The following is a 14,906-nucleotide window of genomic DNA, read 5'->3' as shown; positions in this document are numbered from 1 at the left end:
TATGCTTGAAGCAGGATCGAGTCAACGTGATGTTGCAAGACCATTAAACGTCCACAGAAACACCATTTGATGTTAATGGCAACGTTGGCAACAGATGAATGCAGTCAGAGACCATCCTCGGAGTGGCAGGCCACGCGTAACCAATAATCGACAAGACAACTGGATTCGAACAACACACCTACGAAATCGATTTCAACCAGCAACAGTGACTGCAAGAATCATCCCTGGCCTTCGACGAATATCATCACATGATCGCCTCGGATGTGTAGGGATTGTCGCCAGAAGACCCGCCAGACGTCCCATTTTGACCACCGCCTAGTGGTGCAGACAGTGTCTGCGCTTGACCGTCATGCAGTGGGGACACGTTCTATTCACTGACGAGTCTCGTTTTCACCTCAGCCACAGCGATGGACGAATTCGAGTGTGCCGACGTCGAGGTGAACGTTACGTCAATCAGTGTGTCATGGAAGATGATCGGTTCGGGGGCGGCAGCGTCATGGTATGGGGTGGGATTACAGCAAGAGGGACCGTTTGATAGTGGTAGAGGGAATTTCTCAATGGACAGCGCCACCGCGACGAGATCATCAGCCCTGTTGTTCTACAGTTTTTGCGTCGTCATTGCCCAGGCACTACTTTTCAACATGACAACGCCCGGCTTCATATTGCTCGACTTGTTCAGGTTCTCTTCAACAAAACCACGTGAATGCCATCCCCTGGCTGGCTCGCTCCCCTGATCTCTCACCAATCGAGAACAAGTGATGAGATGGATCGGCGCCTTCGGTGTCAACCACTTGTTCCCCAGACACTCCAGGAAACATGCTCCAGCAAATATGGACAGATATCCCACAGGACTTTGTGGTCCATTCCATGAGACGAAGATTTGTTGCTTGCATCGCAACCAGAGTTGGACACACACGCTATTTATTTGTAAATTGACATTTTGGCATGTTCATGTTTATTTTATGAAATCACTCATTTTCTAAAGTCTGTATGGCAAATTAAACCATTTGAACACTTACAGGAGTCTTTTATCTGTTGCAAGCCGAAATTGATTCAGATTTGGTTAAAAACATAACTTTGCATTAAATCTTATTCAGTGTCACAGGAACGTTTGTTGTTCAGTTTAGTTGAGGTCAGTATTGGTAAATGATCACATTGATGGAACGGGATAACATGTGAAGTTTGACAATGCATACTGAAACGCTGAGATCAAGATTAAAGGTTGTAAGAGATCATCAGAAAGTTTATATATGTTTTCGTCCTAGGGAATTCCCAGGGGTTTCCCCAGGAATGTGTAAGTAGTCTGTCAGTGTTTACGTCATTTCAAGAACACTGTCTCGTGAAAAACGTATGAAACGTCAAATTGTGTGGTTCATACACTTATGAACGTCAATTTCGCGGTCATGCGACCGACTTCTCGTCAAATGGAAAAGTCGTATATCGTGTAAACTTCAAACTAAAAAATTATTTATTCTTGACTACTACTCCAGGGCAGTGTCGGAGCACTTGTGTTGGACAAGAGAGCGGAGGACAATTTCCCCTGTGCGGAGACTGCACCAGGTACATTATGTGTATCAACCAGATTGGAATCATCATGCAGTGCCCCTTTGACTGGGAGTGGAGCGTGGCGACAATGGAGTGTACATCTCCGCAATTGGCTCAGTGCAGGTAAATTACTAACTAATTAACATAACGCCACCTGTCAGTCAAACCACATGATTGACCAATCAGAAAATGCGAAGCGAGTCCGCCATTTTGTCAGACACCTTCTTGAAAGCTGTTTGACAATGTATCAAAATAGTATGAAGATACGAGGGCTGGCTGAAAAGTTCTAAGCTTAAGTGGGACATCTCAATCGGATTGAAACAAACGTTTGCCACCAACAAGTACAATCATTTAATGAATCATAGACATAAGAACTGCAACTGTAGTGTTATTATTGTCTTTGTGGTCTAAAAAAGCACTACATCTCTGTTACTGTGATCAGCGTTCCGTCGTTGAAGTTTAAAAAAATCTGCACTCAAATATATAAAAGTAGTTGGGCGAGTTGATTAAAAAATTGCAACCACTTCAATTTTTTTTTTTTTTGGGGGGGGGGGATAATGTCAGCGCAAATTCGACAGTTGATAGTGAGGCCATGGCAGAGAACACTTTTTCGGAACCTGGACGTTGATTCTGTTAAACGTTCTCTGACTGGACTATCGATATACGCGATACTCCTCTCATATTTGAGCACAGAAAAGTTGGCTTGAAATAGCAAGGGTGTAAACTAGATTTTGATATAAGTTGTTGGACACGCTTGCCTCGGGAAGGTGAACAGCAGTATAAATGGTACCTGTCTTAATATATCTGCATGTCAAAAGGGATTTAGATGACTCATTTTAATCATCATCATCATTTGTTGTATTCTGGCCATAGGCCCATATACATACAGTAACATTATATATATACAATTTTGTACATGTAGAAGTATAAACATGCAGACTTATATGCACAGAGATGTACACGTGTACAATTTTGTGAAAAATAAGTCGCAACACAACACAACAAGAAGAGATAAAAGCATTTGATTAATGAAGGCAAATAACCTAAAAATAATTAAACATCATTTGTACAAAGACGGTTGCGAAGTCGTAAACCATAATTAATGTATAGGATAGTATACTTTTGTTGCTCGTTAGATATTTCATCAAAACGGAGGAGCTTGATTAGTGTATTGATGTTTTGGGGTAAACCTTGGAAATATTTTATTCTGAGCGATTCATAACATGGACAGATAAGCATAAAATGGTATTCGTTTTCAATAAATGTGGGGCAAAAAGGACAAAAACGCATATTTTTTTAAACTGAGGAAAAACGACCCGTATTACATACTAAATTGTTCAAACCTAATCTAAAACGTGTAAAACACACTCTAAGTTTTCTGTCTGTTATTTCTGTTAAGTACTGTTCTGGAGATAAGCAGGATTTAAATGTTTTATAAAGGTCGTATCATGAACTATTTTCCAATGCAGCTCTCCATTCTTGGATAAACATATCAGATGCAACTTGTTTAAATACACTAAGAAATGCTGTCTTATCTCCAACACCTTGGTAAATCTAAACATATCCAAATCCATGAAGAAATAAAAGTTGTCTGATTTTAGTGACCCATGTTATATAACCAACATTGTCGCGGTATTTCAGCATTTCATAACATTTACGTGGAATACGATCAGGTGACATTTCTATAATCTTTAACCAATATTTTAGACTGCGTACATAAGAACAGATATATAAGGGATGTCTTCCACATTCACCATACACCATACAATTTGGGGTAGATTTGCCAACATTTAAGAATCGTTTACAAGCAGTTAAGTGAATTTTTTCCAAGATGTGATATTTTTCGTGACCCCAAAACTCTGAACCATATAACAGAATTGGTTTAACTTGAGAATCAAAAAGTTTGAAGAAAACAGACGGGGAAGACACACCGAGTTTATCAAGAACATCAAATAAAGTAATGAGGGCTCTCTTAGCTCGTAGCGCAAGATCGTTGACGAGGTGATTTAGTTTCAGATTAAAAGGAAAAATGACACCAAGGTATTTATAAGTTTTTTCAACATTAATTTGTTGCCCATTTAAATACCATTTTTCCCTGGATGCAAGATGATCCCCCTTTCTAAAAACAACAATTTTCGTTTTATCTGTATTAACAGTCAGTTTCCAGGAGATGGTATACTGAAACAATATGTCTTTTTTTAGATTTGAAGCCCATTAACAGTATCAGAAATTAGTATAACATCGTCTGCGAAAAGTAATATTAGCAATTCATACATATCTGGATAAAGTTGGACACCGTGTTTTCCGTTTTGTTGGATTTCAAGGGACAATTCATTGATAAAGAAAGAGAAAAGGAGAGGGCTTAAAATGCAGCCTTGTTTCACACCGATAGGGCAATCAAAGTAATCAGTGACACCATTTTGTGACGAACACATGATTTGACATTTGCATATATAGATTTTAACATTTTATACATTTTACCCCCAACGCCCGTTTTTCTCAAACAATCCCAAAGTTTACAACGATTAACGCTATCAAAAGCTTTTTTGAAATCCACAAATGCAACATACAGTTTTCGTTTCCGGCATCCAAGATATTTTTGTACAATAGATTAAAGTGTAAAAATATGGTCGATAGGTGAATATGAAGCCTGCCTGATTTTCTGGAATTTTATCATAAACATTAGACCAGAGCGTTAAACGCTTGTTTAAAACTATAGCAAAGACTTTACCTAAAATACTTGTCAATGAAATTGCTCTATAATTATCAGGATCGCTTGTATCACCCTTCTTAAATAGAGGAACAATGATAGATTTTGACCAAATTGACGGAAATATACCTTTGTTGAATATGTCGTTAAAGAGAGAATGCAAAAATGGAACAGTTATATGTTTGGAACTCTTCAGCATATCCGCTAAGATATTGTCAGGGCCTGGAGATTTTCCAGGTTTAAGTGAGTCAATAGCATCGAGAATTTCCTTTCTTGTTATTTCGGACTCAAGAATGTCAAACTCAACATCTGATGGGTTATAAACAGCAATATCGTCATGCTCATTTTCAATAACATCATGGAATATAAGATCATTGCCAAACACATGCTTAAAATGAGTCAGCCACTCTGTGCCTGTGATATTATTCTGAACAGATGATGGACTGCGTAGAGAATTAATTTCTCTCCAGAACCGTTTTGGGTTTGATAATGAGGCATTTAGACGATTTAATTTGGTAAGTTTAAGGGATGTTAAATAGCTTTTACATTTTGTTTTATATTTGTTGCGTAACTGACAATAAGTTTTCCTATTAGATTCAGATCTATTTTTACGGAACTTTCTTAGCGCTCGTCTTGCTGATCTCCTATGTTCTCTACACTCGCTGTTTAAATTGAAAATATATTTACGTGGTTTATTTCCAAGAACTGGTTTTTTCATACACTGCCCTGACTCAAGTAGTAGATTTACAAAAAGATCAACTGCATCGTTTATGTTAGTGTTTAGCGTAGCGTGTTTAATCATACATATCATATCGCGCGCCTTCGGGAGGAATCCATGTTGAATAAGTTACTCACTCACATCAACGAACCACAGAATTAGCTGTGTCAGAAGTCACCAAGAGGTCAACGAGGAGATAGGACGAGGTATCACATAAAGGATTTCTATAAAAGTGAAAACGAATACCTATGACTGAAAACTTGCATTTTCTTTCTTTTCCGACCAGTGATACAACAAGCCTTACAACCAGCCCTACAACCAGCCCTACAACCAGTCCTACCACTATGATGATGTGTGTAACCAGCTGTGTTGGAGTTGTGAATGGCGTCTATCAGTCGTGTGATACGTGTACTGGTTTCATAATATGCGTTGCAAATAATCTCTTTGACAATCCGTGTCCGACAGTTGACGGACAAGTTCTTGTATGGGATGATAACCTGAAGACATGCGCACTTACGTCAAGTACCTGTACAGAAACCAGCCCAACAACTAATCCTACAACCAGCCCTACAACCAGTTCTACCACCAGCCCAACAACCAGCCCTACAACCAGACCTACCACCAGTCCTACCACTATGACGATGTGTGTAACCAGCTGTGTTGGAGTTGTGAGTGGCACCTTTCAGTCGTGTGATACGTGCACTGGTTTCATAATATGCGTTGCAAATCTTCTCCTTAACAATAATTGTCCCACAGTTGACGGACAAGTTCTTGTATGGGATGATAACCTGAAGACATGCGTACTTACATCAAGTACCTGTCCAGACACCAGCCCAACAACAAGTCCTACAACCAGTCCTACAACCAGCCCTACACCCAGTCCTATAACCAGTCCTACAACCAGTCCTACCACCAGCCCTACAACCAGTCCTACAACCAGCCCCACAACCAGTCGTACAACCAGCCCTACAACCAGCCCTACAACCAGTCCTACAACCAGCCCTACAACCAGTCCCACAACAAGCCCTACAACCAGTCCTACAACCAGCCCTACAACCAGCCCTACAACTAGTCCTACAACCAGCCCTACAACCAGTCCTACAACCAGTCCCACAACAAGCCCTACAACCAGTCCTACAACCAGCCCTTCAACCAGTCTTACCACCAGTCCTACAACCAGCCCTACAACCAGTCCTACAACCAGTCTTACAACCAGTCCTACAACCAGTCCTACAACCAGTCCTACAACCAGCCCTACCACCAGCCCTACAACCAGTCCTACAACCAGTCCTACAACCAGTCCTACAACTAGTCTTACAACCAGCCCTACAACCAGTCCTACAACCAGTCTTACAACCAGTCCTACAACCAGTCCTACAACCAGTCCTACAACCAGTCCTACAACTAGTCCTACAACCAGTCCTACAACCAGCCCTACAACTAGTCCTACAACCAGCCCAACAACCAGTCCTACAACCAGTCCCACAACAAGCCCTACAACCAGCCCTACAACCAGTCCTACAACCAGTCCTACAACCAGTCCTACAACCAGCCCTACAACCAGCCCTACAACCAGTCCTACAACCAGTCCTACCACCAGTCCTACAACCAGTCCTACAACCAGTCCTACCACCAGCCCCACAACCAGTCCTACAACCAGTCCTACAACCAGTCCTACAACCAGTCCTACAACCAGCCCTACAACCAGTCCCACAACCAGTCCTACAACCAGTCCTACAACCAGCCCTACAACCAGTCCTACAACCAGTCCTACCACCAGCCCTACAACCAGTCCTACAACCAGTCCTACAACCAGTCCTACAACTAGTCCTACAACCAGCCCTACAACCAGTCCTACAACCAGCCCCACAACCAGTCGTACAACCAGTCCTACAACCAGCCCTACAACTAGTCCTACAACCAGCCCAACAACCAGTCCTACAACCAGTCCCACAACAAGCCCTACAACCAGTCCTACAACCAGCCCTTCAACCAGTCTTACCACCAGTCCTACAACCAGTCCTACAACCAGTCCTACAACCAGCCCTACAACCAGTCCTACAACTAGTCCTACAACCAGTCCTACAACTAGTCCTACAACCAGTCCTACAACCAGCCCTACAACCAGTCCTACAACCAGTCTTACAACCAGTCCTACAACCAGTCCTACAACCAGCCCTACAACCAGCCCTACAACCAGTCCTACAACTAGTCCTACAACTAGTCCTACAACCAGCCCTACAACCAGCCCTACAACCAGTCCTACAACCAGTCCTACAACTAGTCCTACAACCAGTCCTACAACTAGTCCTACAACCAGTCCTACAACCAGTCCTACAACCAGCCCTACAACCAGTCCTACAACTAGTCCTACAACCAGTCCTACAACTAGTCCTACAACCAGTCCTACAACCAGCCCTACAACCAGTCCTACAACCAGTCTTACAACCAGTCCTACAACCAGTCCTACAACCAGCCCTACAACCAGCCCTACAACCAGTCCTACAACTAGTCCTACAACCAGCCCTACAACCAGCCCTACAACCAGCCCTACAACCAGTCCTACAACTAGTCCTACAACTAGTCCTACAACCAGTCCTACAACCAGTCCTACAACCAGCCCTACAACCAGTCCTACAACTAGTCCTACAACCAGTCCTACAACTAGTCCTACAACCAGTCCTACAACCAGCCCTACAACCAGTCCTACAACCAGTCCTACAACCAGTCCTACAACCAGTCCTACAACCAGTCCTACAACCAGCCCTACAACCAGTCCTACAACCAGTCCTACAACCAGTCCTACAACCAGTCCTACAACCAGTCCTACAACCAGTCCTACAACCAGCCCTACAACCAGTCCTACAACCAGTCCTACCACCAGCCCTACAACCAGTCCTACAACTAGTCCTACAACCAGTCCTACAACCAGCCCTACAACCAGTCCTACAACCAGTCCTACAACCAGTCCTACAACCAGTCCTACAACCAGCCCTACAACCAGTCCTACAACCAGTCCTACCACCAGCCCTACAACCAGTCCTACAACCAGTCCTACAACTAGTCCTACAACCAGCCCTACAACCAGTCCTACAACCAGCCCCACAACCAGTCCTACAACCAGTCCTACAACCAGTCCTACAACCAGTCCTACAACTAGTCCTACAACCAGCCCTACAACCAGCCCTACAACCAGCCCTACAACAAGCCCTACAACCAGCCCTACCACCAGCCCTACAACCAGTCCTACAACCAGTCCTACAACTAGTCCTACAACCAGCCCTACAACCAGTCCTACAACCAGCCCTACAACCAGTCCTACCACCAGCCCTACAACCAGTCCTACAACCAGTCCTACAACTAGTCCTACAACCAGCCCTACAACCAGTCCTACAACCAGCCCCACAACCAGTCGTACAACCAGTCCTACAACCAGCCCTACAACCAGTCCTACAACCAGCCCTACCACCAGCCCTACAACCAGTCCTACAACCAGTCCTACAACCAGTCCTACAACTAGTCCTACAACCAGTCCTACAACCAGCCCTACAACCAGTCCTACAACCAGTCCTACAACCAGTCCTACAACTAGTCCTACAACCAGTCCTACAACCAGCCCTACAACCAGTCCTACAACCAGTCCTACAACCAGTCCTACAACCAGTCCTACAACCAGCCCTACCACCAGCCCTACAACCAGTCCTACAACCAGTCCTACAACCAGTCCTACAACCAGTCCCACAACAAGCCCAACAACCAGTCCTGCAACCAGCCCTACAACTAGTCCTACAACCAGCCCTACAACCAGCCCTACAACCAGCCCTACAACAAGCCCTACAACCAGTCCTACAACCAGCCCTACTACCAGTCCTACAACCAGTACTACAACCAGTCCTACAACCAGTCCTACAACAAGCCCTAAAACCAGTCCTACAACAAGTCCTACCACAAGTCCTACGACTAGTCCTACAACCAGCCCTACAACCAGTCCTACAACCAGTCCTACAACCAGTCCTACAACCAGCCCTACAACCAGCCCTACAACCAGTCCTACAACCAGTCCTACAACCAGCCCTACAACTAGTCCTACAACCAGCCCTACAACCAGTCCTACAACCAGTCCTACAACCAGCCCTACAACCAGTCCTACAACCAGTCCTACAACCAGTCCTACCACCAGTCCTACCACCAGTCCTACAACCAGTCCTACAACCAGTCCTACAACCAGCCCTACAACCAGCCCTACAACCAGTCCTACAACCAGCCCTACAACCAGTCCTACAACCAGTCCTACAACCAGCCCTACAACCAGCCCTACCACAAGCCCTACAACCAGTCCTACAACCAGCCCTACAACCAGTCCTACAACCAGCCCTACAACCAGTCCTACAACAAGTCCTACAATCAGTCCTACAACCAGTCTTACAACCAGTTCTACAACCAGCCCTACAACCAGTCCTACAACCAGTCCTACAACCAGTCCTACAACCAGTCCTACAACTAGTCCTACAACCAGTCCTACAACCAGCCCTACCACCAGCTCTACAACAAGCCTTACAACCAGTCCTACAACCAGTCCTACCACCAGCCTTACAACCAGTCCTACAACCAGTCCTACAACCAGTCCTACAACCAGTCCTACAACCAGCCCTACAACCAGCCCTACAACCAGTCCTACAACCAGTCCTACCACCAGTCTTACAACCAGTCCTACAACCAGTCCTACAACTAGTCCTACAACCAGTCCTACAACCAGTCCTACCACTAGCCCCACAACTAGTCCTACAACCAGCCCTACAACCAGCCCTACAACCAGCCCTACAACAAGCCCTACAACCAGTCCTACAACCAGCCCTACTACCAGTCCTACAACCAGTACTACAACCAGTCCTACAACCAGTCCTACAACAAGCCCTAAAACCAGTCCTACAACAAGTCCTACCACAAGTCCTACGACTAGTCCTACAACCAGTCCTACAACCAGCCCTACAACCAGCCCTACTACCAGTCCTACAACCAGTCCTACAACCAGTCCTACAACCAGCCCTACAACCAGTCCTACAACCAGTCCTACAACCAGTCCTACAACCAGTCCTACAACCAGTCCTACAACCAGTCCTACAACCAGTCCTACAACCAGTCCTACAACCAGCCCTACAACCAGTCCTACAACCAGTCCTACAACCAGTCCTACAACCAGTCCTACAACCAGCCCTACTACCAGTCCTACAACCAGTCCTACAACCAGTCCTACAACCAGTCCTACAACAAGCCCTAAAACCAGTCCTACAACAAGTCCTACCACAAGTCCTACAACTAGTCCTACAACCAGTCCTACAACCAGTCCTACAACCAGCCCTACCACCAGTCCTACCACCAGTCCTACAACCAGTCCTACAACCAGCCCTACAACCAGTCCTTCAACCAGTCCTACAACCAGTCCTACCACAAGTCCTACGACCAGTCCTACAACCAGCCCTACAACCAGCCCTACAACCAGCCCTACAACAAGCCCTACAACCAGTCCTACAACCAGCCCTACTACCAGTCCTACAACCAGTCCTACAACCAGTCCTACAACCAGTCCTACAACAAGCCCTAAAACCAGTCCTACAACAAGTCCTACCACAAGTCCTACGACTAGTCCTACAACCAGTCCTACAACCAGTCCTACAACCAGCCCTACAACAAGCCCTACAACCAGTCCTACAACCAGCTTTACTACCAGTCCTACAACCAGTCCTACAACCAGTCCTACAACCAGTCCTACAACAAGCCCTAAAACCAGTCTTACAACAAGCCCTACAACCAGTCCTACAACCAGCCCTACAACCAGTCCTACCACCAGTCCTACCACCAGCCCTACAACCAGTCCTACAACCAGCCCTACAACCAGCCCTACAACCAGTCCTACAACTATGGTGATGTGTGTAACCAGCTGTGTTGGAGTTGTGAGTGGCACCTATCAGTCGTGTGATACGTGCACTGGTTTCATAATATGCGTTGCAAATCTTCTCTTTAACAATCCGTGTTCGACAGTCGATGGACCAGTTCAAGTATGGGATGATAATCTGAAGACATGCGCACTTACGTCAAGTACCTGTACAGAAACCAGCCCAACAACCAGCCCTACAACCAGCCCTACAACCAGCCCTACAACCAGCCCTACAACCAGCCCAACAACCAGCCCAACAACCAGCCCTACCACCAGTCCTACCACTATGGCGATGTGTGTAACCAGCTGTGTTGGAGTTGTGAGTGGCACCTATCAGTCGTGTGATACGTGCACTGGTTTCATAATATGCGTTGCAAATCTTCTCTTTAACAATCCGTGTTCGACAGTTGACGGACAAGTTCTTGTATGGGATGATAATCTGAAGACATGCGCACTTACATCAAGTACCTGTACAGAAACCAGCCCAACAACCAGCCCTACAACCAGCCCTACAACCAGCCCAACAACCAGCCCTACCACCAGTCCTACCACTATGGCGATGTGTGTAACCAGCTGTGTTGGAGTTGTGAGTGGCACCTATCAGTCGTGTGATACGTGCACTGGTTTCATAATATGCGTTGCAAATCTTCTCTTTAACAATCCGTGTTCGACAGTTGACGGACAAGTTCTTGTATGGGATGATAATCTGAAGACATGCGCACTTACGTCAAGTACCTGTACAGAAACCAGTCTTACAACCAGTCCTTCAACCAGTCCTACAACCGCTGTGGCAGCTGGAATAGGTACGTGTGTGTGTGTGTGTGTGTGTGTGTGTGTGTGTGTGTGTGTGTGTGTGTGTGTGTGTGTGTGTGTGTGTGTGTGTGTGTGTGTGTATGAGCTTGCTGTTAAGAAATATAATGCCACATATTATAAAATGAAATCCACACATAACAGCAACAGTATTTTACTGCCCTCATCAATAACGTATCTCCATGTATGACAGTTTAAAGAATATGAGGGCGTTGCTAATGCGTGTCAACCATTTTAATAATATGTGTTTATATTACAGGTACAATGACAACAAATGCGAAACCTGTTATTGCTTTCAATCAATTCATTTCAGTACCTTCAGGCCCCAGGCCTTTAGTTCAGGCGTAATTGCAGTTAACTGTACATTTCCTTCCATATGTGCATGGTACAAATATTTTGCTAGATCAGTAATGATGTTAGAGTTTGGTGATGACATCAATATATTAAATTTATTGATGTTAGGATGAAGACAATACTTTGTGTTAATATATAGCTGTCTTAACTGTCCGTACGCTGGACACACTAAAAGAAATGGGAATTCATTTTCAACGCAGTTTACAACGCTACAAAATTTTCATTTTCTTTAATGTTTAGGTATATTGAAGTAACGTCCACGCTCAATTTCAAGGTCATGACAACGTACACGAAAACGAGAAAGACAACTTTTGTAGTTGTTTTGTGTTTTGAGGTTCAAATAGTTTTCACAGTTTATAGAAACTTTGACTGTTGCCTTATAGGACATTTTTTAACTTGCAAGTAGATCACTAAAGTCTGTGTGAACACTTTCTCATTGGCAGAGTATTAAGTATATTTGATCACTTTGTCATTCGCCATGTATTAATTATATGTGATGACCTTCTCATTGGCGGAATATTAAGTATATGTGATGACCTTGCCATTCGAGGCGTATTCATCTTGTGCGGTAAACGTACCATTGATGTTGTATTAAGAATGTATGGCAACATGCTCATTGTTGGTGTGTTAAATATATATGGTTACCTTGGCATTGTCGTAGTATGAAACATGTATGTTTACCCTGTGGTTGGTGATGTTTGAAGTTGTATGGTAACCTTGTCATTCTCGGTGTATTAAGTATGTATGGTTACCTTCTTATTGACGGTGTATAAAGTATGAAAGGTTACCTTAGCATTGTCGATGTATTAAGTATGTATGGTGATTTTGTCATTGACATTGTATTAGGTATGTATGGTTACCTTCTTATTGACGGTGTATTTAGTATGAATGGTTACCTTGGCATTGTCTGTGTATTAAGTATGTATGGTAAGCTTGTCATTGTCGTTGTATTAAGTATGTAGGGTTACCTTGGCATTGCCGTTGTATTAAGTATGTATGGTTAGCTTGTTATTGACGATGTAGTATGATGTTTTGTTAGCTTGTCATTGGCGGTGTATTAAGTATACATAGTTAACTTGTCATTATCATTGTTTTAAGTATGAATGGCTATCTTGTCATTGCCGGTGCATTAAGTATAAATGGTTACCTTGGCATTGCCTTTGTATTAAGTATGTATAGTTAGCTTGTCATTGACGATGTATTATGATGTTTGGTTAGCTTGTCATTGACGGTGCATTAAGTATGAAAGGTTACCTTGGCATTGTCGTTGTATTAAGTATGTATGGTGATTTTGTCATTGTTGTTGTATTAAGTAAGTATGGTTAGCTTGTCATTGTCGATGTAGTACGATGTTTTGTTAGCTTGTCATTGGCGGTGTATTAAGTATGTATGGTTACCTTGTCATTGGCGGAGTAATAAGTATTTATGACAACCTTGTCATTGGCGGAGTATTAAGTATTTATGGCAACCTTGTCATTGGCGGAGTATTAAGTATTTATGACAACTTGTCATTGGCGGAGTATTAAGTATTTATGACAACCTTGTCATTGGCGGAGTATTAAGTATTTATGGCAAACCTTGTCATTGGCGGAGTATTAAGTATTTATGGCAAACCTTGTCATTGGCGGAGTAATAAGTATTTATGACAACCTTATCATTGGCGGAGTATTAAGTATTTATGGTAACCTTGTCATTGGCGGAGTATTAAGTATTTATGGCAACCTTGTCATTGGCAGAGTATTAAGTATTTATGACAACCTTGTCATTGGCGGTGTGTATGACGTAAGTGTGGATACCTTGTCATTGTCCGTGTATTACGTGTACTAACGGAGACGCAGCCATAGAGCTGAAATCTCCCCCGGGGCAGCTTTAAACCTAACTCCCTCACTAACTCGTTCCAGCCTCTTCCGCCTGCATGAGGAGCTGCAGCGGGGCCTCTGACGGCGACTACCAATCTTGTGAATCCTGCTACGGATACATCGCCTGTGGGGGAGGCGTTCTTACGCGACGCAACTGTTCTGGGGTCAAGGTGTGGAACGACCTCCTCAAGAGTTGTGAAGAAACGTCTCCGACATGTTCTGTTGCCACTACAACGACGTCGTCTCCTCGGGGCTGCGTTTCCAGCTGCAGAGACCGCGCCAATGGGGAATACCAGTCGTGTGAATCCTGCACCCAGTTTGTGCATTGCAACTGGGGGGATTCTGTTGTTAAACCGTGTCCCCCTGAGCTTGTCTGGGATGACAGCCTGCGGACATGCGACTTCACCTCAACCACATGCCCGTAATAATCTTAACGCCTGTGACGTCATCGTAGGGTGGTTATTCCCCGTCTCTCACATCGCAAATACTTTCTGTGGTCTACAGTGAGAGACATCTGATTTTGTTCTCTCGTAACCAGGAAAGTGTAGTTAGTTTTAAAACACGCTCACCTATACTGCCGAGTAAAAGTGTCCGTCCATGCTTCACGGTTGCAAAAAATGAAACAAACTAGAAACGATTATTCGATGCTGATGTATTTGATACGGGCATTACAGCTGCGTTTTAGACCACACTTTTTAGTGTTTCGGCGACTCTTTTCATCATAGTTACATTTTGATAACTTTTGTAAAATTTCGATCGGATACAAATTTCAAGTGTATTGCTTTCTTTTTGTTTATTTAACTCGCAACACTCATCCAATCTACATGTGTGTTGTAATTCAAGAAATGTTTGAATTTTTTTGTGCATGTATCGAAGTATAATATTCACAAGTTGTATAAAGTCGCATGAAGGGGCGATTGTATTCACAACGTATCACAGTTGTACTTCGATGCATGCACAAAAATGTAGCAATTC

General features: G+C 43.9%; 3 protein-coding genes across 3 annotated transcripts; all 3 read left to right on the top strand.

Moving 5' to 3' along the window:
- Positions 1 to 407: 407 nt before the first annotated feature.
- Positions 408 to 7,435, top strand: LOC139472640 (mucin-2-like; the record flags this gene model as incomplete). Its single annotated transcript, XM_071255107.1, has 5 exons — positions 408 to 437; positions 1,491 to 1,560; positions 4,691 to 4,770; positions 5,539 to 5,641; positions 5,730 to 7,435. Coding segments are annotated over exons 1-5 (1,989 nt in total), but the record flags the coding sequence as incomplete, so codon positions are not given.
- A 78-nt stretch (positions 7,436 to 7,513) lies between these two features.
- On the top strand, positions 7,514 to 9,067 carry LOC139472639 (mucin-5AC-like; the record flags this gene model as incomplete). The annotated part of the gene is made up of 1 exon (XM_071255106.1): positions 7,514 to 9,067. A coding segment is annotated over one exon (1,554 nt), but the record flags the coding sequence as incomplete, so codon positions are not given.
- Positions 9,068 to 9,409: 342 nt separating this feature from the next.
- LOC139472638 (mucin-2-like) lies at positions 9,410 to 14,356 on the top strand (the record flags this gene model as incomplete). Its single annotated transcript, XM_071255105.1, has 4 exons — positions 9,410 to 10,924; positions 11,071 to 11,227; positions 11,354 to 11,494; positions 13,974 to 14,356. Coding segments are annotated over 4 exons (2,196 nt in total), but the record flags the coding sequence as incomplete, so codon positions are not given.
- Between the last annotated feature and the right edge of the window lie 550 nt (positions 14,357 to 14,906).

This window comes from Haliotis cracherodii, unplaced genomic scaffold (assembly GCF_022045235.1).
Source record: "Haliotis cracherodii isolate W230 unplaced genomic scaffold, xgHalCrac1.p SCAF_25, whole genome shotgun sequence".
NCBI classification, from domain to species: Eukaryota; Metazoa; Mollusca; class Gastropoda; order Lepetellida; family Haliotidae; genus Haliotis; species Haliotis cracherodii.
Note: the sequence above shows the minus strand (reverse complement) of the source record. Positions and strands in the feature narration are given on the sequence as shown.